We start from the raw sequence: 27,250 nt of genomic DNA on the forward strand, positions 1-27,250 counted from the left end.
ATGGCGCGGCGGACGGGCGGCGGCGGCGGCGGGGCGCTGGGGCTGCTGCTGCTGCTGCTGGGCGCCGCGTGCCTGGTGCCCCGGAGCGCGCAGGTGAGGCGCCTGGCGCGCTGCCCCGCCACTTGCAGCTGCACGAAGGAGTCCATCATCTGCGTGGGCTCCTCCTGGGTGCCCAGGATCGTGCCCGGCGCCATCAGCTCCCTGTGAGTGGGGCCCCGGCCCGCCCCGCGCCCCGAGCCCCCCCACCCCCCCCCCCCGCCCCGGGCTCCCCAGTCCCTCTCCTGGGCATCGGGGTGGGGACGCGCTGTGGGACGCGGGGTGGAGGGTGGAGGGGACTCCAAGCCCCGGAGAGTCTCGGTCCGCAGTCGGGGTTTCCATCCTTCCCAGGGCTTCTCCGTGTGGTCCGCGGGCCACCTGCATTGGGCACCCCCTCCCGGGGAGGCGGGGAGCGCGTGCAGATTCGGGGCCCCACGGGGAGGGCGGATCTCTGCACCCGCAGGGTCAGCATTAGGCATCCCCGCGTGTGTGTGTGTGTGTGTGTGTGTGTGTGTGTGTGTGTGCGGGGGGGGGGGTGCGTTAAAGTTTGGGAGGCTCGTGGGGTGTGGGGGTGAGGGGTGGGAACCGCCAAACGTGACCTGGTGGAGAGCAAAGCCGGCATGGGGGAGGCCCGGGAGGCACCTGGGCCTCCTCCCGACCTCTCCACTCCGCAGGGCCGGCCAAGGCATGTTGGGGTGGTCCCCACTTGGCTTGGAAGAGGGGAACCCAGAGGGTTTGGCAGAGCCTTGGGATCTATGGGGTGTCCAGCTCATCGCCAAGAGTGGGAAGTCCACCTGACTTCTTGCCCTGAGTTCAAGAAGCTTCTCGTCCCCTCTTCCCCGCACCTCATAGGACTTGGCTTTCTTGCTGCTGGAGGAACTGTCCAGAAAGGCCTCGGTGATGATCACTTGGTCATCTTCTAAGGGAGATAGTTGCAACTTGGCCTCAACACAGCAGCCATTCGAGCCAAATGTGGCTGGCTTTCACCGTGCGTGACCCGGGAAGGGGCTGCGGGCCATTGCTCTGCCCCCAAGGGATGAGGTTCCTGCTAGACGATTCTGGGGTCCAGGAGAGGGGCTGGAGTGACCCCTCAGGTGTCTGACTAGCCCCCTCTCGCCCCAGGATGACGTTGCTTGTGTTTTCTCTGGGAAACATCATGCCTTTTGGATTCCTCCTTCTATTGTCAAGTCAAATGACATGGAAGATTCCAGAAATTCTATCTCCTCCCCCCCCCCCCTTGTTAACTTCTTAAGATCAGCAGCAGTTTGATTAGTCTACATGTTAAGGGAAATAAAATATCGAGGTCCTGCTGTGACCAGAGCCCCTCCCCCCCCACCCGGTACAGAGCCAAACTTTTTGACCCCCGTTGACCATTTTATCTGGCAGATGGCACCACTTCTTATTGCGCACAGTCAGGTTCAGGTGTCTTGAGTTTTCCCCCAAGGCTTTCACGGTGCATTTAATCAGAAGTGCTCCGAGTGTCTTTCAGAGACACATTCCCAAGGGGGAATGTCTAATCCTACCCTGGAGTTTCGTGGGCCAACATTAACTTTGTGTCTGCACACACAGAATCTTGGGCAGAGGTGAGGCAATTACCCCGCTTCGGCTGGGCCCTCCTGGAGTGAAGCTGGGGGGATTGATTTAAGCTGACTGAGCGAATGTCTGTGCAAGGAGCCACACAGACTGTACAGGCTTCTGTTAGCCAGACTAGTTTTCATATTGATTAGGTGCATTGGAGAATGGCTTGTCTCTCCCCCCATCATCACCCCCATCCTCCATGGCACCCCCTCCCCCCACTGTGTGAGCCTCAGGCAAGCTAGGAAGAGAGTGAAGTTCAGGTGGACAGTGAGGTTGCTGTCCACCTTGCCTGGCGCATCCGAAAAGAAACCTGGGCCTTGTTTTATTCCTCCTTTGCCTGCAGGAGCCTAGTAAATGGAACTTTTTCGGAAATCAAGGACCGCATGTTTTCCCATCTGCCTTCCTTGCAGCTGCTGTGAGTATGGGAAGGTCTTTCTGTAAAATGGGAGTTTCTGAGGGGGAGGGTGGGCTCTGCCTCTTTGGTATTAGTACTTCCGTCCACATGTGAGTTTGCAGAGTCAGTCATTAGTGTGCCCCATGGTATCCTGAACAAAAGGTTAAGGCTCCTTTGCTCAGCTTGGTATACTTTTTCTTCCAGGACTTTGCTATAGATCCCAATTTTCACTGAGAAGTGATCGCATTAATCACACGCAGAACTTTACCTCTACATACTCTTGCTTAAACATTTCACTTTAAAAGAAACTTACATTTTTTAAATGTTAATGTTACTTTAGAGACATCAGTGTTTCTGGTTTATTGAGTACTTAAACAGGCAGCCTACTATTTGTTTATTTGCATAATTTTATCTCATTAGCATATAGCCTCCTCCAGGAGCATATTTTTATTCTCCCATTGATAGGAAACTCAGGGAAATTATTTGCTCGAAATCACTGAGACAGGATTTGAGACCTAAGGCCAAAGCCCACACTCAAAAGTACTTTGTCTCCGTAGTTAACATTACTAACAAAAAGAGATCTCTAGCTGAGCACCGGTGTAATCCTAGCTACTCAAGAGGCTGAGATCTGAGAATCTTTGTTGAATCCAGCCGAGGCAGGAAAGTCTAAAAAAGACTCTAACCAGCAGCAAAACTAAACTGGAGGTATGGCTCAAGTGGTACAGTACCATCTGTGAGTGACAAAGCCATACTCAAGCCCTAGTACTAGCACACATAGGAAGGAAGGAAGGAAGGAAGGAAGGAAGGAAGGAAGGAAGGAAAGAAGGAAGGAAGGGAGGAAGGAAGGAAGGAAGGAAAGAAGGAAAAAGTCCCACAGCACTTTTCAAAAGCTGATCAGTGACAGGTGGTCTTGAGTATATATCAAAGTCTCGTTATGTTGGTTTTTAAAAATTTGACATGGAATTATAACTACAGCAATCAATGAACTACAGAAAAATATAGAGACGTACAGATTACTACTTCTCAATAAAGTTCCCCTGGATAGTTTTGTTAGTGAGATATTGCATGCCTATTTATAACATCATGATTACCATTTTAAAATCAGAATTGTCTTAGAATTGCAGTGATGTTAAAATATATTTTCCCTATAATAGTAAGAATAGAAATATAATTTTAGGTAATATGTTTTAAATTCATTTTTTTGAAGTAGAGTCTTGTTATATAGCTCAGCTTGGCTTAGAGTTCTCTTATGTAGCACAGGCTGGCCTTGAACTCAAGATCCTCCTGTCTCAGCCTCCAGAGTGTGGTGGGATTAATTACAAGTGTGCAAGACTACAATTTCGGGTATCTTTTGCTTTAATGGTGTCTATAGAGACTACATAGACTTTTACCAAAGGAACTTTAATGGTAATTCAAATAGAAAATTGCAGTGATAAACAGTTTTTTGAAGCTTTCTTCATTCAAGGCTTGGCATTCTAGTACTTAAACCACACCTCCAGTTCTTATCAGACCTTTACTACTTTCCTTATCTAACTTTGTTATTTATTTATCTTTTTGTCAGTTCTGGGGCTTGGACTCAGGGTCTGAGCACTGTCCCTGGCTTCTTTTTGCTCAAGGCTAGCACTCTACTTGAGCCACAGCGCCACTTCCAGCTTTTTCTGTTTATGTGGTGCTGAGGAATGGAACCCAGGGCTTCATGCAGGCTAGGCAAGCGCTCTATCACTAAGCCACATTCCCAGCCCTCCTTATAAAACTTTTAATGCTATTTCTCATGAGAATGTAAAGTATAATAGAAGGGAATTTTTTAAAGTTTGTTTTTGCCCTAGCTATGTGATCTTGTTTCCGTCACTTCATTTCTTTGTGTTCAAATTTCTATAAAGATAGAGCTGGATTCAATCCTTTTCGATCTTTGATTCCATGCTTCAATTCAGGCATGCACTGGCTGTTTAATTGTGCCCTGCATGAAAATGTTTCCAAATAACAGTTATCAGTTCATATTTACTTAGACCCTCAGAGGAGAAAGAAGTAGAACATGGAAGATGAGCAGAAAATCCATTCCAAAGGACCCCACCTCCTGTGGCCTCTGTCCGCAGTCATTCGAGAACCCGTTTGGGGTCCTGCTGAATGTTCTTATGCTGAGAAGGGCCCACCATTGCCCAGAATCCGAACATAGCAAAAGAAACAAAAACGGCTTCGCTGAGAGACTCCACCTTTGGTCTCTGCATTGAACTCTGCCTTGTTTTCAGGTTGCTGAATTCAAACTCATTCACAGTGATCCGGGATGATGCCTTTGCGGGACTTTTTCATCTGGAATACCTGTGAGTATTGTGGTGTGTGTGTGTGTGTGTGTGTGTGTGTGTGTGTGTGTGTGTGTGTGTGTGTAGGATGGGTTCAAGTTCAGTGCCTCAGGGGAGTTGGTAGATGGTGGCTCTTGGGCTCTTTGTCTCTTTGGAGAGGGCTGATAGAGAAAATCCTCCTTGTCTAGGTGGCACTGACCTTCAGTAGTTCATTTGCTTATAAACACATTGGGACAGGAGGAGGCTGGAGACAAATCTGGAGAAAGGAAACCAAGAAGGAAATGTGCTCATTCATTCTCCGCTGACACTTAATTTGTCATGGAGTGAGCAGACTTGGAAATTGTGTTGGATATTTTTACCTCTTCTAACTACGATGGATTTGCTGATCACCCAGAAATAGAGGCGAAGGGTTCTGAGGGTTACTTATTTTTAAATGAGGTTTCCCTATTTGGGGATGAAGCCATGTGTTTTTAATTCAGCTATCTCACAGCCTGCTTGTGATTTCTGCTGAGGGTCTGACCACATTTTTTTTCTTTACAAAGAGGGGAATGGCTGTGTGCAGCTGGGCTTCAAAATCCCAATTTAATTACATTATTTGTAATTTGTACACTATTTTTTAACCTAATTATAGTCATCTTTACAGAAAAAGCGATTAGTATCTCATTTCCTATAATCAATCCTTTGGTGATTGTCTTTGTCTGCCGTTTCATGGGTACAGACAGCAGGTAGTTCCTGCGAGAGTTTATGAGTGAAACACTGCCTCAAAATGTTGTCTCTGAAAGACTTGGAGACTTGCTTTTGTATGAGTTGATTTAGAAAACTGATGTCTAATAAAAGAAAATATATATTTGTTGGTTAAAAGAAAAGATGGGAAAGAAGGCTGGGGATATAGCTCAGTGGTGGAGTGGCTGCCTAGCACGTACAAGGTTCTGGGATCTATCTCCAGCAACACACACACACACACACACACACACACTCATGTCTTTAGGTGTGGAATCCTCCCCTCCTCAGCAGTATTAGCTTTGCTCTTTGTCATTTTCCCTCACTTTGCTATCTTTCTCCCCCTCCAATCCTTGCACCTTTGTACTAGGAAGTTTGTAATTACACTAATCCTGCCATCAGATAGGATTTCCTTCCTTAGCATTCAGAGGACATTGAAAGCCTCATCTCGGCTTTCTTATCTGAGGTCAACAGGTATGTGTTAGAATTCCAGACACATCCTCAGCAGAAGAGAGCTCTCTGCTGGTTTGGGGCCTTGGAGATGGATGTCTCTGCGGGATTTCTTTCTCCAGGGTAGACATAAATATGTACATTCTCAGAATCCAGTACTGTGGTGTGTGCTTGACATGCAAAGAATATCACAGCTGTAGGGGCCGAAGCCACTGGTGTCTGCCAAAGTCCACGCAAAACCACTGTGGTAGCAGAGCTGTGCATTTTCCCTTGTGAGAGGTTCAATCTTACAGACCAGGGTGTTGGGGGTTAACAGTTTATACTGAAGTCTAGTACTTGAGACACCATGCGCCCCAAAAGCATCCAGTGAAAGAACCGCTGCATTAATGGTGTCATGTAGACGTGGCCAAGACTCTCCTTTGGATATCTCATCACAGGCTGCCTTACCTTTGATTCAACTCTCTGTGGCTCTAGGGAGAATTCGTAGTGCATTTGCATCTTATCTCATGTACTTGGCTTGTAGTTTGGCAGTGTGATTGATGTAAAATCCAGTGTGCAATCTGTATGCCATTTTAGTTCAGGGGAAAGAAAGCCAGCCTCTGCCCAACTTTCCTGTGGCCTACAGCTCTTAAGAGCATCGGTGCCTCATTATCCTTTGCTCCCAGATCAGGCTGTGTGGGACACTGTGAGCGCAAGGTTGCTGGAAGCCCAGCTTCATGGAACTCTCCCGCATCAAAACTGTCACACAGCTGGGCATTGGGGGCTCACGCCTGTGACCCTGGCTACTCAGGGAGATCTGAGGATCATAATGAGAAGCCAACTGGCCATAAAAGTGTGTGAGACTCTTACCAACCACCAAAATGCCAGAAGTGGAGCTGTGGCTCAAGTGGTAGAGTTTCAGCCTTGATTGAAAAGCAAAGGGACAGTACCTCTGCCTGATATCAAGCTCCAGTACAAGCACACACACACACACACACACACACACACACACACACACACACTCCTACACAGACAAGCAAACAGACTGTAGTAAAGAGATATAAAACAATGGGCTATGAGATTGTGATATTAACAAAAGTATGAATAGCCAGGTACTGGGAACTAACTGTGAGAGGAGCTGAGCAGGGAAAATGGCTGGAACCATTCCTGTCTAGAAGACAGGGGAGTCTCTTGCTTCTGTATGGTACATCCTTCCCCTTCCCCAGACGTTTCTACCCATGTTGCGGCTCTGAATTTGCATATGACCATGATGCTGCTGAGGGGGGAGGGGAGTAAAGGCACACTCATGTGCAGGGAGTCTTGCACACACATACCAACCCTTGTGCAGAATTCAGTGTGGCCCAGTCTTCATAGACTCTCTAATTCCTGGTTGCTTTTGGTTGTCACTCTCTAAGTATGCCGATCTCATTCTGAGAGATACTAAACAGAGGAAGTTCTGTTGAATTGTTCTGCTTTCCTCCTCAGGTTCATTGAAGGGAACAAAATAGAAACTATTTCCAGAAATGCCTTCCGTGGCCTGCGGGACCTGACTCACCTGTAAGTCCTGTCAACACCCCTGTAAGTCCTTTCATGGGAGGGGTGAGAGTCTCCTCCTGATGACTCTCTCTTCCTTGACATTTCCATATGAGAGCATTCCCTGAAGGAAACTCACTTCCCAGTGGTTCTAGAGCTTTCTACCTGGTCTATAGCAGTATTGCAATTATCACACTGCTGGTGTTTTTTTATTTTTTGGCCAGTCCTGGGCCTTGGACTCAGGGCCTGAGCATGGTCCCTGGCTTCTTTTTGCTCAAGGCTAGCACTCTGCCACTTGAGCCACAGCGCCCCTTCTGGCCATTTTCTATGTATGTGGTGCTGGGGAATCGAACCTAGGGCTTCATGTATATGAGGCAGGCACTCTTGCCACTAGGCCATATTCCCAGCCCACTGCTGGTGTCCTTATGTGCCCAGCATACCGCTCTGCGCTGGGAGTGGGGCACATGACTGCCTGTGATGGAGGAACCCAGGGGCCTGGCCCCAGGGGAAAGTGGAAAGGGAGCACAGGTCTCGTGCCCACTTGGTACCACACGCAGGGCTGGGGGTGTGGGGACCCTTCTTCTCTACCTTGTGTGATCATCGGTGAGTCCCATTTCACAGATTGGGTTACTGAGAGTTAACTGACTTCCTGAAGAATGTCAACGGGAGGATCAGAATGAGGAAAAAGTAGAATAAAGATGTCTTTGTGCTTTCTCTCATTTGAATGCAAATCACTTTTTTCTTTTATGTTGGATTAATCTGTGGCTTCAGCTAAGCTCTCTGGTTCTTTAATAACTTTCTGGAGACCAAAAAAAAAAATTAAACAAATTGATTTGAATTGACATATCAGAATGTAGCAAGTACACACGGAGCAAATTTAGAAAACTGGAAGAAATTGTGGCTTTGTTTATGAAAATGCAAAAATAGTTATTGTCTCAGTGGGAGTAATTTATTAGCTAGAGTGCCGGCTCAATTTGCGCGATAGATATTTCGAGTCTGTGTATTTCCAGTTTGTGGCCGGCCTGTGTGCAGTAAAAAGAGAACTGAGAAACTCAAGGTGGGTGCTAGGCATGGGCTGTGATATTCTGGGGTGTCAGCCTGACAGTACAGTGTGGACAGAACCCCGTGGCCTGTGAACCCTCAACCTGGCTCAGGTGTCTGTGGTATATATAGTAGCCCTGGGTCCTGGGTGACCACCAAGCAGAGGCTCTGCCTGAGCTGGAACCCAGAGTTTGGAGAGTGAGGAAGTACAAGAATGATGGGGGAGACCCACCCATCCTCACCTGCACGGTCCATGGGGGAGAGCCTTTTCTTCCTTTGGAAGCCTTTCTTCACAGCCTGGTGTTTTCTTCACCAAACCCCCACATTCTTGGGAGGCTGAGATTGTTAAATTTGCATTCCCTTGGCCTTGAGTTCAAAGCTCTCGGGCCATCATTTATGCATCTTGCTTTGCTTTTTCTGAGCTCTAGTTTCCTTATCCTTAAAATAGGGTTGGTTCTACTGACTGTACAGACTCCCTGCACAGACCGATTAGTAATGCTGGCTTGAGAAGTAGCTGCCCACATCCTGCCCTACATGGCAGGATGGCGTGGCCATTCTCTGTGTGCTCACTAAGGAGTCTGGGTTCTCTCTCCCGGGGGCTGCTGAGTAAGTAAGTGTAAACCACTTGGCAGTTGGGGAGGCCAGACAGCGGCTGCTAAAAGGACAGCTGGGGGTGTCTGGAGAGAAACAGCTGAGGCCGCGTTAAGTCTGCTTCCCAGAAGTCAGGAAGAAGGGGCTTTGTTTGTGAGCAAAAGCGCTGGGCAGACCGTGAACCTAAAGCAAAGCGCACAGGCCAGGCTGAGCTAGTCCAGCTGGCTGCCGTTCCTTGGTGGAGGATGTGAACATGCAGGTATTGTGCATGTTCCTGGGTTTACAGTACACAGACTACACATGTGTGAGTGCGTTAACTGTTCAGGCATGTGCATGTGTGGATTTCCTGTGTTATCACCCGGCATGCACACAAGAAGAACCTTCTCTGGATGATATCAGGGAGTGCAGGTTTGGAGGGGTCAAGGAACTCTCTCCCAGAAAGCACTGCGTGCATTGGAGAGAAGCGGTGTACCCCAGGAGTATGACCTGCCTGCCCCTCCCCCTGCTCTGTAGCCTCATTCCCTTGCATCTCCAGAGCCCCCGGCTCTCTGTGCACCCCATGCATACTCAACTCACCCCATCACTGGGCTTTGCTTTCCCTCGCATCCTTTCCTTTGCCTGGGATGCTGTTTCTTCTGCCCTCATGGTCCATCTCCCCCATGAAGCCCTGTCTGATGCCTCTTGTGCCTCTGCCCACCGACTCCACACAGCGCTTCACCATGTCTGCTATTCACATGGGTCCATCTTGTTTCTGGATGTTAGATTTCTCTCCCAGGAGTGTGGAGTGCTCCACGAGGGCCGGAGTGCTCCATGGGGGACCAGGCCTTTGCACCCTCCCCTTAGTTAGTGCTGGTCTCTTCCCGTGTCCAGCCAGGTCAGTAGGACCTGCTGTGATTCTCTGGAGATCCAGGGCTTCCTCCCTAAGCTGGGTTTCCTGCATGCACTTTACTTTCCCGGAGAAGTTAGCCGCTTTCAAACTTGTCCCCTCCAGACTGGAGATGTGTTTAGTAATCAAAAACGTTTATTATGTTTGGTTAAAGAATGAGTTCATCGTCCCCCCTCCCTTTATTAAACCTGTGATCAGAGAAAGCCTTAGCTTTAAACTTCACTCCTGGAACAGGTAAAGAACATGTATATGAAGTATCTGACTTTCATGAACTTTCCCAACATCGATGGACCCATTTTAATCTGTTAAGGAAACAGATCTGTTTCTGGGCAGTCAGTGAAGGAACCATGCTGATCAGTAACTAAGATCTAGGACGTTTGTTTTCCAGCAGCCCTAGGGACAGGGAGCTGTTAAGTAGCTTTAGAAATGAAGTATTCGGTGCCATGAATTTGTGGACAAAATGAAGTCAAAGGGGCTACGTTAAGCACTTAGCGAGAGGGCAAAACCTGCTGCTTTCTGAACTCTGAACTGCAAACTTGAGGTGACGGCTCAGCTTCCTGCCCTCAGTTATACAGTGTATTTTTCAATACAGTAACTTTCAATGAGCCAAAATTTAAAGCTAGATTGTGTGTGTATATGTGTGTATGTGTGTGTGTATGTGGGGGGTGTAGTTTCTAGTACTGGAGCTGGAACTCAGGGCCTCAAACTCTTGCTTACCTTTTTGGCATGTTACTCCTAGAGCCATTCCTCCACTTCTGGCTTTTTGCTGGTTAATGGGATATAAAAGTCTCTTGGATGTCTGCCTGGGCTGGCTTCAAATTGTGATCCTCAGGTCTCAATCTCTTGAGTAGCTAGGATTACAAGAGTGAAGCACAGGTGCCAGGCTTTAGCTAGATGTTTTTAACCTCTAATTAGCTGAGACCCTTTTGTACTTTGCTTTCCAAAGAACAAAAAAGAAGTGCCGTCATCAACCAGGAAAAAACGCTCTTTTTTCTAATTTCCAGAAGCTACTCTGAATATGTTCAGACTGATTTAATTTTCAAGTTATTTTCCAACACATAAAAATTGTACACATGTATCATTTAGAAAAGTAAAACAGTACATAGAATTCCATTTTTATCCACTTGTGGCTACCCAATGAGAAGGAATCAAACTCAGAAACTGCATTTTTCCATACCCGGTTGATAATCTTGAAGCAAGACTGTTCGGATAACAACATGTTTGGATAACAATAGGCTCAAACTTTCTACTATGTCTAGCTAGCTGACTCCCAAACACTTCCTTCATCCACATTCTGAGATCATACATGAGGACATTATGGTCCACTAAATTCACATGTATTTTTAAAGCGGTTTATCATTGTTCCGTTTTACGGCGGATACTCATACGGATAGAAGGAAACAAGCAGACGTCAGTTTCTAGAACAACTCACATAGGCGCGGGGTGCCAAGGGGAGACCACAGACCTGCTGTACATCATTTTGGGCCCCAGCCTTTCCTCAGCCCTGCACTGGGGGCTTCCGTCCGTCTCAGCAGGATGATAACAGGCAATGCAGGAGCCTGAGTCATCACAAAGAGGAGATGCTTGTTGGAGGTGGGGCATGAAGTCACGTCTCAGACAGGCCTTCTACACTAAGGACAACCGTGCAAAATGGCTTCTCATGGAGCTTCACTCGTAGGCAGGGGAAAATGATCGTCATCAGGGATCACCTAAACATTCGTTTTGTCCATATTTCATTTTTATCATCTCTAGGGGTTAGATTTGTGTGTCTATATAAAGAAGAGTCCACAGAGAAATGAGGCCAAGCTAAGAGAACTCACTTAGATGGAACATTAGGGAATGACTTACGATAAGACTTTATCTTCTGCCATCACTGTTGCCTTGGTGCTTCATTCACTTGCCCTACAAAGGTTTACTGAGAACTTGCTGTGTGCCGGCACCAGCTTGTGTGTGACACATCGTGGACAGACCCTCGTCTCTGTCCTTCTTTGGCCTATGTTTAGCGAGAATCCACCAAGAAACAGATACAGCTGGCACTGGTGGCTCACTCCTAAACCCTAGTTACTCAGAAGGCTGAGGTCTGAGGATCCAGGTTCAGATCCAGACTCTTATCTCCAAATTAACTCCTACAAGCTGGAAGTGGAGGCATGGTTCATGGTAAAACACTAGCATTGAGGGAAAAAGCTAAGGGACAGTAAGCCTATGTCCTAAGTTCAAGCCCTAGCATTGGCGAGCACACACACACACACACACACACACAAGCAAATTGATAATTAAGATGTGCATTGTGTCTTCTAATGAAGATCAACAGAATAGGGGAAGGGATAGAGGCGCAGAAGTTCAGGAAGGTGGTAGTTGGTTGAGGATGGACCTCCCTCAATGAGGTGATGGAGGGAGCGGTTGGCTCTGTAGGGGAAGAGCTGTAGGCAGTGGAATAGAGTAAGGCCTTCAGGCTGTCTGAGGAGGACTGAGGAGGCTGGGGTGGCTGGATCTGAGCAGTGGGCGATGAGGCATGGTTGACAAGCAAGCAGTAGTGGAGGGACCCAGACACTACACACTACCAAAGGGACTTGGACTTTTGCTTCAAGAAACCTAGGAAGCCATCTGCAGTTTAATGGATGGGCGCAAAGAACTTAACACGTGCTGTTTTAAGAAGAAAACCAACCAGCCATGTACCAGTTACCCACACCTATAATCCTAGCTACTCAAGGGGCTGAGATCTGAGACTCACAGTTCACAGCCAACCCAAGCAGGAAAGTCTGTGAGACTCTTCTTTCTAATTAACTACCAATTACCCAGGAGTAGAGCTGGGTAGAGTACCAGCCTTGAGTAAAAAAGCTAAGGGACAGTGCCCAGGCCCTGAGTTCAAGCCCCAGTGCCCCAGTATTGGGACACACACACACACACACACACACACACACACACACACACACCCCACACACCGCACAAAATCAGCATGCTTACAGTGTAATCCAAAATCTATGTTATCTTCTAGCTAAAGTCATTGATGAGCAAAGGATTGATGAGCGAAGCCAGGAGCCGAGACCCATTGGGATCAGAATGTTTAGAGCTCCATTTAAGCTATTAGCTGTATTTAAAGGGACTTCAGAGTGACCGGGCATGAAGATAATAACCACATTAAAATGTGACTTTCTTTTTCTAGTTCTTTGGCCAATAACCACATTAAAGCACTACCAAGGGATGTCTTCAGTGACTTAGACTCTCTGATTGAACTGTAAGTAATGAAATTAAGTTTGCTTGTGCTGTCACTGGGCCCCAGTTAATCATATATTTCAACCCCCTTGGCTACTTTACTGCAATAAAAATCAATAAAGTAGTGCACCCTGGGAAGCGGCTGTGTAGGTTTCATTGTGCTGGATTTTGGCTATTTGATACTTAGCATCATGAGACCAGTAGCAAATCAAGCTCTCTGCATGGGAAGTCCCACGCTCCTAAACAGTGTGTTCCTTTGCTTTAGCTTCCAGTGTTTACTTCCAGCGGGACATAGTTTAAGAAGATCTTAAGAGTTTCACTTGTGTTTGTGAACACTGTCTTCCTGTCATTTTGTATTTTTAGGAGAACTGCCTGGGAGAGGGTAATGTTCTGTTGTTCCTCCTAATTTTCACCATGTTGTGGGAATGGTTTCTAGAGGGTTTGGGGAGGGTCTGACAAGCCATCTCTGAGAGCTCTCTGTATGCCATGCAGTTCAAATCAGTTAGAAGCAGTCAAGGCAGGAAATCCGTAGGACTCTTATCTCCAATAAATTAAAAAAAAAGAAAAGCCGGAAGTGGAGTATAGCTCAAGTGATAGAATGCTAGCCTGAAGCAAAAGAAGTTTGGGAACAGTGTGCAGGTCTGCAGTTCAAGCCCCAGGACCAATGAAACAAAACAAAACAAAACAATCCAAAACTACCAAAAAGCTGAAAGTAGGGTTGTGGCTCAAGTGGTAGCCTTGAGCAATAAATCTCAGCGACAGTCTTTAGGCCCTAAGTTCAAGCCCTAGCATGCACACATACATTCTTTTAGGAGGTTTTAAATAAGTCAGGATATTACTAATTCTAGTGTTTCATCTCACAATATGCATCTTATTTCCCTGTGTACATATTTGTGTTTTCTTTTTAGAGATTTAAGGGGTAATAAATTTGAGTGTGACTGCAAAGCCAAGTGGTTGTATCTGTGGTTGAAGATGACCAATTCCACAGTGTCAGATGTGCTGTGCATTGGCCCGCCAGAGTATCAGGAGAAGAAACTGAATGACGTGAGCAGCTTTGACTACGAGTGCACAACGACAGGTAGGCAGAGCCTATGGCATCAAAGAGGGATATTTAGTTACTTGGTATTGGGAAGTGAGTGTAAGGCCTTGTACTTGCCAATCAAGTTGAGTACTAGTTTTTGTTTTTGTTTTTTGCCAGTCCTGGGCCTTGAATTTAGGGCCTGAGCACTGTCCCTGGCTTCTTTTTGCTCAAGGCTAGCACTTTGCCACTTGAGCCACTTCTGGCCATTTTCTATATATGTGGTGCTGAGGAATCAAACCCAGGGATTCACGTATATGAGGCAAGCACTCTTGCCACTAGGCCATATTCCCAGCCCTTTTTCTTTTTCTTTGTATTGAAATCTTCTTTGATTCCTTCCTCTACTTCCTTTAGCTGGGATCTAGGAGGAGTTCCCCTGCCTTGCCTGACCCAAAGATGGGTGTTTGGAATAATCACTTTATTTTTCTTGTGGAGGTCAATAGAATGGGAAGGGGAGGGGCAAGAGGTGAGCAGAGATGTTTTCTACACTAAAAAGAATGAATCAGTGTGATTAGGAAAACAGCTCAATCGTTTTGGTTTGTTGTTGTTGTTAACTACCCTGACTTTTGTTTTGATTTTTTTTTTTTTTTACCAAATTCACATTCCTTAGAGCTCTTTTTGTTTGTATATATACATTTTAAAGATCGCAGTATGAATGTATAGATTTTTACAGAAGACCATGTTCAAATCAGAAGGTTTCATGGAAAGGCAGTGCCAAGACAACTGAACTATTTTGTCACCACTGCTCTCTGGATTCAGTAAGATGATGTTTATTGGAAGTTTAATGCAGACTCTTCCATGTATGTTACTTTCATCACACCATATAAGAAAAGATAACTAGATAAATTATAACCGATGACAAACTAGGAAGTAAAAATTGGCAGCTAGTTGTTAAAGAAAAAATCCACACGGAGGGAAAACTGTAAAGGAAATTTGACTTTGTTTTCCCAGTGCCTGCCTTGGGATTTTAGTTCATATATACATTTTTTTTTTAGTTTATAGAATAAAATTAAAATATCAACCACCTCAATGTCCCAGCAGGTAGAGAACAGGTAAGGATCTCCATATAAAAGGCTCAGGACAGTTTCTACAGCTTCTAAAGCCAGATGTTAAAGAAGACAGGATCAATCCACAGTCTGAAGCCTCCCTTCTAGAAGTTTCTACAAATAAACATTTATGCCGAGAACTCATATTTCCAGAGCCTCAAGGCATGATAGAAGCAAAGGGAATGAAAACTCACATACTCAAAAATTCCAAAATATTACTTTTAACCTAGACCTGCTACTACCTCCCTGCCCCCTATGTAATAAAATAAAATTGCCCCAAAACCTACAAGGTAGAAATTATTTCTAGATGGCTCTGTTTGCAAAGAAGGAAACCTGAAGTCTCTAGCAGGTGCCCTTGTCACTCCAGAGGGGCTCATTCAGCTGTGTAATTGGCAGGCGCCCTCTAGCCAACGGAGGCCATGTGAGGCTATTTATTACACCAAAGAACTACTACAATAAATCAGAGGTCATAGTCAATGTCAGTTGTGCCAAAAGGTAGCATTGGAGACCATTTGGTATGAAGTGCTAAACTGGTGCTCTTTGGTAGCCCTTCTTGGCCTTTTCTCCATTTTTTCCTAGAAAGTTCTCTATACCCCAAGGGGAAGTTGATGTTTTTCCATTGCCCTCTTCACACTGGGTGTGTAAAATTCAGTCTCCGTAAGCACTGACATGGGAGAGACTTGGGCAGAGAGGATCAGTTATACAACAAGACGTGGTTTGTCATCTTAGGGCCTTTTGGATGGTTGTAGAAATGGCCCAGCCATTGGGAATTGTTCATCAGGAAGTTGAGCCCTTGGAATCACCAAGACCTGAACGCTAGGATCTGTGGGGGCAGTATGAGGTACTGAACATGCACTTGAGGGCTTCTCTTGTTTTATGTATGTAGATTTGTCTTTTTTGCTAGTTTTTCTCATGTTTGGAAGTCAACACAGACTTTCTGGTCACGGGGAGATGGCCATTCTGTCTTTATTGCTGTCGATGGAAATGTTAGCTCTTTTGTCCATCACATAAAAATGGTAGGACAAAGAATAAATCACCCCCAGATAAGGTTTCTGCTATGTTAAGAATGTGATCAGCACGTTGGGAGCATTTGGGGTTCCCCTGACCAAGCTGGGGCTCTGGTGCTTTATCAAAGGCTGGGAATGAAGGAGTGAGAATATATGGAGGATGGAAAGTCTGATTGAAGAACTCAGGGAAACCTGCTTGCCACCTTTGATCAAGGTTTGGGGAAAAGCACATTTTTCCCAGTGTGTTCTTTCTCTCTTAGCTCAGATTTTGAGGAAAGAAATAAATTTCATCACTCTCCATTTTGCCTAGAGAGAAGAAGGCATCATTAACATCCTATTCCTCAAGAAAAGGGAATAATTAATTCCATACAGCCACCACTGGGCTGCTTGAGCTTTTCAGATTAATCACACTTCTTCTATCCCCTCCCCTTTGGGTCTATTTTTAACCACTCAAAAATCCCTGTTACCTAACAATGATTCCCTGTGTTAGGTGGATAATTCACTGTATTCCTTAGAGGGAGTGAATTTTGCATCCTAATTGTCCTGTTAGCTTCCCCATTTCTGGGTTGATGAAAATGCAAAGAGAAATGATGCATTAATGTGTATTTTCTCTCCCCTTAGGCTCAGCATCATGTATAATTTATTTTCTTCCAGTGCTATAAATAGTTAGGTTAAAAAAAATCTGTGGATTCCAGCGAGAGACAGGCCCACATTGTCAAAGACCCAGTGGCATCGTGAACTCAATCCGGTGTCGACGGGAGTGGTAGTTTTTCTGCTGGGAAGTGCCATTCATATTTTGACACTAGGAAATGAATGTCGCAGCAGCATGTGTGTTCTCTGAGATCTTGACACAGTGGTCATGCTTTCAAAACTGGGTTTTAGATTGCCAGCTCAAAGTCTAGGAGTCCCAAGTTAGGAGTAGCCAGTTGCTCCCATATCCAAATAAAAAGACACGGAGAAGAACAAAGAAGAGTTTTTGCCTGGAAGCCATGGGCAGACAGTCATTTTCAGAGGTACAGACACTGGCTTCAGGTTAAATAGGGAGAAATGGCCTGGTGCTGGTGGCTTACACCTGTAATCCTAGCTACTAGGGAGGCTGGGATCTGAGGACTATGCTTTGAAGCCAGCTCAGGAAGCTTGCCTTGAGCAAAAGAAGTTTACAGACAGCACCCAGGTCCTGAGTTCAAGCTCCAGTACTGGCAAAAAAAAAAAAAAAGGCAGGGTGGGGGAAAGAAAATTGGAGGCCAGGGATGATTAAGGTATGCAAAATTAAAACACTTCCAAACTGCAAGTATGCCCTGGTTGACCATCAGCTCAGTCTTTGTCCCAGGAGAAATTCCAGAGAGGTTGTTATTACTTTATAAACAGAACAGAATGGTGGTCCCCCAATTTTTTTGGTTGTTTTGTTTTCAAATAATAAGACATTACCTGTTTGAGGACAGTTTGCCTTCCACACAGATGGTCGTTCTTGGGGATTGCAAAGTTGACTACAGCCGAGATCAAAGGGCACAGATTCAAAGTGGGGGACATTTAATTAACTCACTTGATGCAGCTAATGCATGTTTTAAGTTGCCTCTTAGACACTTTTGGTGTTTGGGAACGGTGAACTAAGATGAGGGTTAGGAGAGGGTATGTAAATTCTTCTGCCCCTCCTGCAAAAGGCAGAAGCATATATACGCCAATTGGTGGCTATGGCTCCTTTTCTTTCTTCTAGGTATCTTCTTCTTTCTTTTCCTTTTTTTTTTTTTTAAATTGAGATTAAGTAATGGTACACAATGATGAAAATCATCATTCTAATCTACAAAGCTTATGAACTCTATGAACTTTAACAGTAAAACAATTTCTTCCAGATTGGGTGATACATACCTTTCTTCCCTTTTGCTTAGTATCCTCTATTCCCTCCTTCTCTCTTGTTCCCCTCCTCCCATCCCCACCCTTGGGTTGCTTCGTTCACTTTCATCAATGTCCAGTGCAGCTGTGGGGCCCCTCTGCTGTATTTTTCCACCTGCTTTCCACTCTTTCTGTGCCCTCCTCCCAGCTTCCCTCAGCTGTGCATGTGCATACCCTACATAGGAGGTAAAGCATATAGAGTCATCTAAAGATAATAAGACAGTTTCAGAAGAGGTCCTTTTTTCCCTTATCTTTAGGATTCTTTTCAGTCCGTAAATTATTTTCTGTACATGTGAAAAGGTGCCTGGGTCTTACTATTTGGTGCTTTTCTCTCAAGACTGTCCTCTTTGGTCTCACTGTATATTGGTATCTTGAGTCCTGTTTGTTTTGCTATATTTCATTGTATTTTAAATCTAACACCCGCATATCAGGGAGACCATGCACTGTGTCTCTCTGTTCTTGCCTTATCTCGCTCAACATGAGTTCCATCCATTTCCCTGCCAATGCCATTATTTTATTCTTTCTAATGGCTGAGTAAAATTCCATTGTATATAGATGCCACATTTTTGGGGATCCATTCATCTGTAGTGGGGCATCTGGGTTGTTTTCATATCTTGAACAGTGCAGCAATGCACATGGAGGTGCAGGTATCCTTGTCTTGCCCTGGATTCTGTTGCTCAGGGTAGATGCCTAGGAGTGGTATGGCTGGGTCGTGGAGAGGGTCTATGTTTAGTTTTTTGAGGAACCCCCAGACCACTTCCCAGAGTGGTTATGCTAGTTTACATTCCTCCCAGCAGTATGTTAGGGTTCCTCTTTATCCGTATCCTCCCCAGCATTTGTTGTTGTCTGAATTCAGAATACTGACCATTCTGACTGGGGCAAGGTAGTATCTTGGTGGTGTTTTTATTTGCATTTCCTTTACGGCCAGGGATGGTGAGCATTTCCTCATGTGTTTCTTTGCCAGTTTTACTTCTTCTTCAGAGAAATCTCTCTTTCGCTCCCTTGCCCATTTAGTGATTGGCTTATTTGATTAGTTTCTTGAGCTCCCTGTATCTGATGCATATTAGGCCTTTGTTTGCTGCATTGCTGGTAAATATTGTTTCCCAGTTGGTTGGCTGTCTTTCTAGTTTAGTAGCTGTGTCTTTAGCTGTGCAGAAAAATTTTATTTTAATGTAGTCTCATTTGTTGAGTCTCTCTCTGATCTGTTGTGCCCTGGGACTCTACTCAGGATGTTCCTGCCTGTGTCTGTAAGTTCTAGTGTCTCCTTTTATTTTTTTATAGTGGGCTTGGGAGCCATGTTTCTATTAGGAATTAGATTTGTCACTGGGTATGGTGGCTCACACCTATAACCCTAGTTATTCAGGAGGCTGAGATCTGGAAGATCATGCTTCAAGGCTGGCCTGGGAAAGAAAGTTTGCTAAACTCTATTTCCAAAATAGCCAGGCTGGAGGTATGGCTCAAGTGGTAGAGCACCAGCCTAGCAAGCAAGCCAAGTAATTATGAGGGTTGGCTTCAAGCCCTAGTACTGCCCTCTTCCCAAAACACCCCTCACAAACCAACCAAGCAACCAGCCCTCCCCCACACCCCCAAGATTTGCTATTCAACTGTGATGCCAGATAGTTGGTATTTAGAAAATGTTAGGAAATCACTGTTGGGGAAAATAAATTTAAATGTGCAAAATTCGGACAGCTCTCCTTCCTCCTGGAATCCCTCAATAAAAATGGAAAGGTCTTTGGCTCTGCACTGCTGTTTAACAGCCTCCATTTATGTAAGTGCTGGTGTTTGTGCCGCTTTGAGAATGCAGGGAGAGTTGGGAGAGTAAAGGAGAGACTAGAGAGCTGTGGGCACGAGGGAGGGAGGACTTAGAAGCTGGCAGGCCGAGGCAGCAGGCTGTTCAGGCCCCTCGAAAGGTGGCACCCTGTGCCGCTGTTCATCTCTCTCCTGCTCTGCCATCTGCCTGTGAACTCAGCAGCAGAGCAACTGGCTGATGGCTGTGTGTGTGTGTGTGTGTGTGTGTGTCTGTGTCTGTGTCTGTGCCAGCACTGGGGGCTGATAGTTCGGGCCTGGGCCCTGTTCCTGAGCTTTTTTTTGTGATTGTTGTCAACACTGGTATTCACCCACTTGAGCCACGGCTCCACTTCCAGCTTTTTGGTGATTAAGTGGAGATAAAAGTCTCACGGGCTGTCCTGCCCTGACTGGCACTGAACCTCAAATCTCAGATCTCAACCTCCTGAGTAGCTAGGATTACAGGCGTGATAAAGCTTTTGTACTGGTTCTGCGGGTGTGTAAGGCGGGGGTGGGGGGGGGGGTGAGCTACTTTTTCCTTTTCTTATTCTAATGTATTTGTTTATTGTAAAGGTGATGTACACAGGGGTTCCAGTTACACAGGTCAAGGTAATGAGTCCATTTCATGTTGAACAGTGTCGCCTCTTCCCCAGTCTTCTTGGTCTCTGCCCAGCATCACTGTTACTTCTGGGGATGGGAAGCCTGACAGGAGGGCCGTGAGCCCCCAGGAACTCTTTCCTGTCTCCAGCAGGTGCCTCAGTGCAATCACCGCCGCCTAGATCAAACCCCAGTGCATCTGCACAGGCAGGAGCAGCCTTCTCAGCTTCCGTTCCTGGCCTCAGGGAGCCTTTCCCATCACCCATCTGGAACCCCCCATCTGCTTCCTGCTGGGGAGTGAGGGCCATCCTGTTACAGACATCCCCTCTGTCACCTGATACCTGGCGGCCTGCAGAGGCTGATTTTGGGGTTCCCCTGCCCCTGCCGCTGCCTGAGGCATTCAGCAACCCTGCCCTATGCTACAGCCTTCCAAGCGGGCATGGGACCAGCCTGACCAAGGCCACTCCATAAGCCAAAAGGAGTTCAATAGGCATCAACAGTGTCCCTCAGGGAGAAGCCCTTGCATCAAGTTAACATGTCCAGAGTGTCATGTTGCATGGAACCGAGTGCTGGCAAGCCCGCCAAGAGACAGAGAACTGGAAGAGAGGTTATCGGTCCAAGGTCACTCAGCAAGAAGGTGGTAGCTCAGCTTCAGTGTCTTACTTGAGGCGCCACTAAAAAGGACTCTCCCTCCGATTGGGCAAGGAAGCGGAGCTGGCCTGTCTGTTCTTGGATCTCACATTCGTTCTCATTAATGAGTCCAGGCCTGAGTAGGGCATTGCCACCCCCATGACCTGTCATGTCCTTCCCCCTTGTTGGCACCAGGAAGCGGAGACTGGAAAAGCAGCGCGTCTCCAGGGTGGGCAGTGGCTTCAGGCTGTCAGGCACTGTTGCCTCTGGAGCCTCTCAGCCCTAATCTCCTTCTCCCTAACCCAGCTGCTACCCCCATTTTACCTCTGCTCAGTGTGTGTGTGTGTGTGTGTGTGTGTGTGTGTGTGTGTGTGTGTGTGTAGTACTGGGGTTTGAACTCAGGGCCTGGTACTTGCTAGACAGGTGCTCTGTCACGTATACCATGCTCTCAGCCCCTGTTTTGCCTGAGTTATTTTTCAGACTTTTTGCCTGGGGCTGGCCCCAGACTCCAGTCCTCCTACTTAGTGTAAGCCTCCTGGGATGACAGATACATACCACTGCACTTGGCTTGCTGATTGAGATAGGGTTATTAGTTCCCCACACCCTGGGCTGACCTTGAACTGAAATCCCCCAACCTGTACCTGGAGAACAGCCAGGATTACAGGCATTGCTCCCGGGCTTTCTCTGACCACATTCCTTTTGCATCTCCCTCCTTTAGTCACCCTGAGCAGCCTCCTGGGTTTTGGTCTCCCAGAATATCTTTGATGAGCCTTCCCCAACCAGAAGTTATTTCTTGAGTGGCTACTGTGGGCTTGCGCTGTGAGAGGCTTGGAGAAGCAGAAGACCCAGGTTTAGGGAGTTCATTCGCAGCCCACTGCCTCTGTGGTTATGGCCCGGTACTCAGCGTCTCTGGAGCGTGGCTGAAAGGGCTCTAAGATACTAGCTTACCCTGATGTCACTGTAGTCATGGTGACTGCTCAGATTTAGGTAACATGTCCTCATGCTGAGCAGGATGGGTCAGAGAAAGCCTTGGAGAAGACAAGGGGTTTGAGAGGGGTTGGGTAAGGGTGGCAAGAGACAGCTGGGGAATGCTAGCATTTCTTCCTTAGCTAGGCATCCCCTAGCTAAGGGGGATTCCGTGTTGAAGCCTGGGTGTGTCACAAAGAACAACACACCTTGACCTGAACCATCTCTGGTCAAAAAAGACCCCCCCAAACAAATCAACAACCAAAACAACTTAATCTTTACCAGTGTGGATTAAAAAAAGAGATGCCACCGCCTCTAGATCCACCTGGTTCTTCCCAGACCCACCATGCCTCGATTGTATGGACCCATCTGGGTTTCCCGTAGCACGGGGGAGCAGTATGGACGCAAGCACATAGCCCCTCCATCATGTGTAAGGAGAACATGCCCCCCCCCCCCCCATGGGTGGCTTTGGCTTCCAGATACACAGTGCCAGCATGTAGTGCTCACTCTGAACCTGTAGGGGTGCTGTGCCCAATCCCAGGCAGGTACAGGGTTGTGTGTCAGGTGAGTTACATAAAGCTCAGCAGGCTGCTTTCTCACTGTGGTTGTTCTGAGAGCCAGAGTCTAGCATATTCCAAACTCATTGGACCCCGGCACCCCTTGGTCTCAAGGGCATTCCCATGACAGCTTCCAGAATGTATCAGTAGCCTCCTTTCTGCTATGCTATTTGGAAAGCCAGACACCACCAAATGTGCTTAAAGCTTTGAGTTCCGGTTACTTTGCTTGTGAAGCTGTTTATCTATAGGAAGCTGTTCATTCAGTCTGATGACTCTGTTATCAGGACTCTTTACGATACAATGTGTCTCTCTCTCTCTTTCTCTCTCTCTCTCTCTCTCTCTCTCTGTCTCTCTCTCTCTCTCTGTGTGTGTGTATGTGTGTGTGTGGCTTTCCCACAAAATATTTTAATGATCATTTATTTTTAAATACCCATCCTTAGATTTCGTTGTCCATCAGACTCTACCCTACCAGTCGGTGTCTGTGGATACGTTCAACTCCAAGAACGACGTATACGTGGCCATTGCGCAGCCCAGCATGGAAAACTGCATGGTGCTAGAGTGGGACCACATTGAAATGAACTTCAGGAGCTATGACAACATCACAGGTGTGTTGAGACTCTCTGAAGACGGTTGCTGTGGTTTCAGGATGGCCTGGGGAAGGACCACACTCCAGCTATGGAGTCACTTCCATGCTATCGATGCATCCTCCTCCTTAGCAGAGCTGGAGCCTGGGGGGGGGGGGGGGCGGTGGCGGTGATCAGTTTATTCTTTTTTTTTTTTTGGCCAGTCCTGGGCCTTGGACCCAGAGCCTGAGCACTGTCCCTGGCTTCTTCCTGCTCAAGGCTAGCACTCTGCCACCTGAGCCACAGCGCCCCTTCTGGCCGTTTTCTGTATATGTGGTGCTGGGGAATCGAACCGAGAGCTTCATGTGTAGGAGGCAACTCTTGCCCACTAGGCCATATTCCCAGCCCCCTAATTTTTTTTTTTTTTTTGGCCAGTCCTGGGGCCTGGAATCAGGGCCTGAGCACTGTCCCTGGATTCTTTTTGCTCAAGGCTAGCACTCTGCCACTTGAGCCACAGCACCACTTCTGGCCATTTTCTGTATATGTGGTGCTGGGGAATTGAACCCAGGGCCTCATGTATAACGAGGCAAGCACTCTTGCCACTAGGCCATATCCCCAGCCCCTGATCAGTTTATTCTTGGGGATCCTTTGATCTTCCTTATGGTTGAGGACTGTTGTTTTGTTTTGTTTTGGTTTTTGGGTAGGACTTGTGTGAGAATAGGAAAATATTTTCTAGTATTGCTGAGAGATTACACATGAGCTCCTAGATTCCTGTGTGGATCTGAACCAGTCTTTACCAGAGACGTAATGGCCATGACTTTTATTAGGCTGATTGATAACTACTGTGCCAACACACACACACACACACACACACACACACACACGACAATAGGCTGAGAATATTTATCTGGACAGAGTTTTAGTGAGCATCTCCAGGAAAAGAAATTATTTGTCTCACCATGGCCTATTGACTGTGATAGGCTGACTTCTAGAGCCTTCTGAGCAGTTTGGCAGTTTAACTCCAAAAACCTTAAAAACTAGACACAATACTTGCCCCAGTGAGTCTTACTTTAACAATACTGCCAGATGGTTTCAAAACATGTGACTGAACGATATGTTAAAGAACCATGTTATTTAACAATAATGAAGAACTAGGAATGACTACTCTGTCCAACATTTAAAGATTAGTTAAATAAATGATGGTGGTCCATCCATGTAATGGCATGCTGTTTAGCATTTAAAGAACGAAGCTATAGAACAGTAAACACCGAAATTAAGTGAGGAAAAGCAGCTTCTAAAAAGCATGTGAATGATAGAAGCATCTCTCTGGGTTTTTGTTGTTGTTTTTTGGTGCTTCTACTGGGGCTTGAACCCAGAGCCTTACATTCTTTCTCAGTTTACTTAGGTTTTTTACTCATGTCTGTGTTGATATTTTGCCTAGGCCTTACACTACTGCTTGAGCTATATCTCTACTTCCTACTGCTTGCTGGTGAATTGGAGATGAGAGCCTTACAGTCTCATACCTTGACCCTCAGATCTTAGCCTCCTGGGTAGCTAAGGTTATAGATATGTTCCACTGAGGTCTACCTAAGCAAATTTAAATTTATGAATAAAGCTGAACTAAGGGCCTTGGCTGAGTGGAAGCCGACAGTATCCGGCTCTATGACTGGCTTGTTCTGCTTGTCAGTGTCTGTTCTCAAGATCACCTGCACTGGAGCCCGTGCTAGCCTTTTCTTTCTTTCTGGGCTACTTTCCCATCGTCCGTGTACATTTCTTCCATAGTTAAGAAGTGCTTCATGGTGCTATTCACACACATGCTCACTATGTACTTGGAACAAATTCTCTTCTGTCATCAGTAGAATTGGGTTGCGGGAGGTGGAGTGTCCTATGGCAATTCTGTACTTAAGTTTTCAAAGAACTGCCATACTGGACCCCTTCACCCTCCTCCCTACAGCTGCAGGTGCCAGCGTTAGGATGGAGGTGCACTGTGGCCACTCTAACTCCCTCCTTCCTTCCCTCCCTCTGCCCGTCTCTCGGAGCACAGGCCAGTCCATTGTGGGCTGCAAGGCCATTCTCATCGACGACCAAGTGTTCGTGGTGGTGGCTCAGCTCTTCGGCGGCTCTCACATTTACAAATACGATGACAGCTGGACCAAGTTTGTCAAATTCCAAGACATAGAAGTCTCACGCATCTCCAAGCCCAACGACATCGAGCTCTTTCAGATAGACGACGAGACGTTCTTCATCATCGCCGACAGTTCTAAGGCCGGCCTGTCCACGGTGTACAAATGGAACGGCAAAGGCTTCTATTCGTACCAGTCTCTGCATGAGTGGTTCAGGGACACGGATGCAGAGTTTGTGGATATTGAAGGGAAATCGCATCTCATCTTGTCCAGCCGCTCGCAGGTCCCCATCATCCTGCAGTGGAATAAAAGCTCTAAGAAGTTTGTCCCCCACGGTGACATCCCCAACATGGAGGACGTGCTGGCTGTGAAGAGCTTCCGGATGCAGAACACCCTGTACCTTTCTCTCACTCGCTTCATCGGGGACTCCCGGGTCATGCGGTGGAACAGTAAGCAATTCGTGGAGGTCCAGGCGCTTCCATCGCGGGGCGCCATGACACTGCAGCCCTTTTCTTTTAAAGATAACCATTACCTGGCCCTGGGGAGCGACTACACATTCTCACAGATCTACCAGTGGGATAAAGAGAAGCAGCTATTTAAAAAGTTTAAAGAAATCTATGTGCAGGCGCCCCGTTCCTTCACAGCTGTCTCTACTGACAGGAGAGATTTCTTTTTTGCATCCAGTTTTAAAGGGAAAACAAAGATTTTCGAACATATCATTGTTGACTTAAGTTTGTGAAGGCGTGATGGGTGCATTTAGATGACATAGAGCATTAGCAGTCACAGGAGAGAGGACCAAGAGGAAACACAAGAAGATAATGAAATAAAACAAGCCAAGCTCAACAGCTCTGAAATTAACTTTTTTTTAAAGGCACTTGGGGGGGAGGGGATAGTTAGAAGTTTGCAAACTTTTAGATCTCACATTTTAATCAGGGATTATTGCATTTATGGGCTTAACTGCATGACATGTCCCTACCATTTCAAAAAGACATCTTCAAGCCTGTAATGTGAGGGAAGAGGGCAGCGTTAATTCTTCTCACCACCTAGGAAGTAATGTGCTTTGGCTTTCTGTTTAATGAGGAAGGAGAACCATTGGATAAGATGGGACAGTGAACAAAGTTAAAAACCAAGCCCAAATCTCCCACACCTATGGGCCCTTCCCATTCTGTTCTCAAAGTCTTATGGGTAAAAACAGTTAAAGCCAAAGTCAGCTAAAACCATTGGCTGATGATTAGTTGGAAAGTCTTAGAACACTCAGCAATGCTATTTTGAGCCATCCTAGTTTCCTGAAAGTAGCACTCAGTCTTCCAGAATCATCTTTAAAAGAGGACCTTGGTTGTTTCATTGGCTCCTGGGTGGATGCTCGTTAGGGGTGTGCTAAGAGTTTGACATGGGTCCCTCTGTCACGGAGAAAATATTCTGTCCATACATGTCCGGGCCAACCTGGGCTATGGGGTCAGCAGTGAGACAAAGGGCCGTTTCCCTGTTCTTTGGGGTTCAAAGCTGACCCTCGTGGCGGGCAGAGCAATAATGCTTGTTTGATGCGCTCCATGGCTCATCTGCTTCTCCGAACCCATCCTTTGAGTTTGTATGTAACCAGCAGACAGGCCAAAGACTGAATGGTGCTTTTTATCTATCCTTTGGAGGGATGGAACAGGTGTTTCCATCCCATGTGTATTTGGTAGGGTTTTGAAGTGAGATTTGAGAGTCGAAGGGGACCTTACTCAGATCTCCATGTGCTTTGAAACCCAGAGGGGGCCCTTTGATGGATGCATGCCTTTGCCCTCTGCACAACTTAATATATCAAGTCACTGAATAGCAACCTGCCTACCTGCCCACCTGCCAACCTCCCGCCTCCTCGAACAGCCCTGCTTTGTGGAGCTGCTGGTGTGGGCGGCGGCTCGTGCAGCCTCTATGGAAGTTGCTCTGCACACAAAATCACAGCTGGGGACACCCGTGATGGGGACACGCCTTCCCTTCCCAGCACTTTAACTAAGGATGCCAGGGTGCACACACTCACCACAGAGGGCCAGGGTGCACACACTCACAGACATGAGTGAGGGCAGGCCATCCAGTAGAAGCAGAGTTCCCCAGGGGACACCCACTGGAGCCAGATAAGTTTCACCCTCTGGGGCAGGTCTATATGGGGGAGCGGGTGACCTCTTACAACATGGTCCTGAATGAGGGTGATAGGGAAATCATGGAACCTGGTTTTGTGGATGGTTCTTTAGTGATGTTCTGCCTAGATAGCTCGTTCACAGTATGAAGCGACTGTGTCAGGGGTAGAGTT

At 46.7% G+C, this 27,250-nt stretch overlaps 1 protein-coding gene across 1 annotated transcript; it reads left to right on the forward strand.

Annotated features, from left to right (window-relative positions):
* On the forward strand, nt 1-27,250 carry Lgi2 (leucine rich repeat LGI family member 2). Its single transcript, XM_048364126.1, has 8 exons — nt 1-203; nt 1,958-2,029; nt 4,255-4,326; nt 6,940-7,011; nt 12,669-12,740; nt 13,627-13,796; nt 22,715-22,879; nt 24,882-27,250. The coding sequence occupies exons 1-8, from the start codon at nt 1-3 to the stop codon at nt 25,697-25,699; spliced, it is 1,644 nt and encodes a 547-aa protein (XP_048220083.1). The 3' UTR covers nt 25,700-27,250.

This window comes from Perognathus longimembris, chromosome 16 (assembly GCF_023159225.1).
Source record: "Perognathus longimembris pacificus isolate PPM17 chromosome 16, ASM2315922v1, whole genome shotgun sequence".
NCBI classification, from domain to species: Eukaryota; Metazoa; Chordata; class Mammalia; order Rodentia; family Heteromyidae; genus Perognathus; species Perognathus longimembris.

Bases quoted from the DNA above. Each gene is read 5' to 3' on its own strand.
- Lgi2 (XM_048364126.1), top strand. From the start codon at position 1: ATGGCGCGGCGGACGGGCGGCGGCGGCGGCGGGGCGCTGGGGCTGCTG. The intron at 2,030-4,254 runs GTGAGTATGGGA...CCTTGTTTTCAG, and splicing joins CTGCCTTCCTTGCAGCTGCT to GTTGCTGAATTCAAACTCAT. The intron at 7,012-12,668 runs GTAAGTCCTGTC...TTCTTTTTCTAG, and splicing joins CTGCGGGACCTGACTCACCT to TTCTTTGGCCAATAACCACA.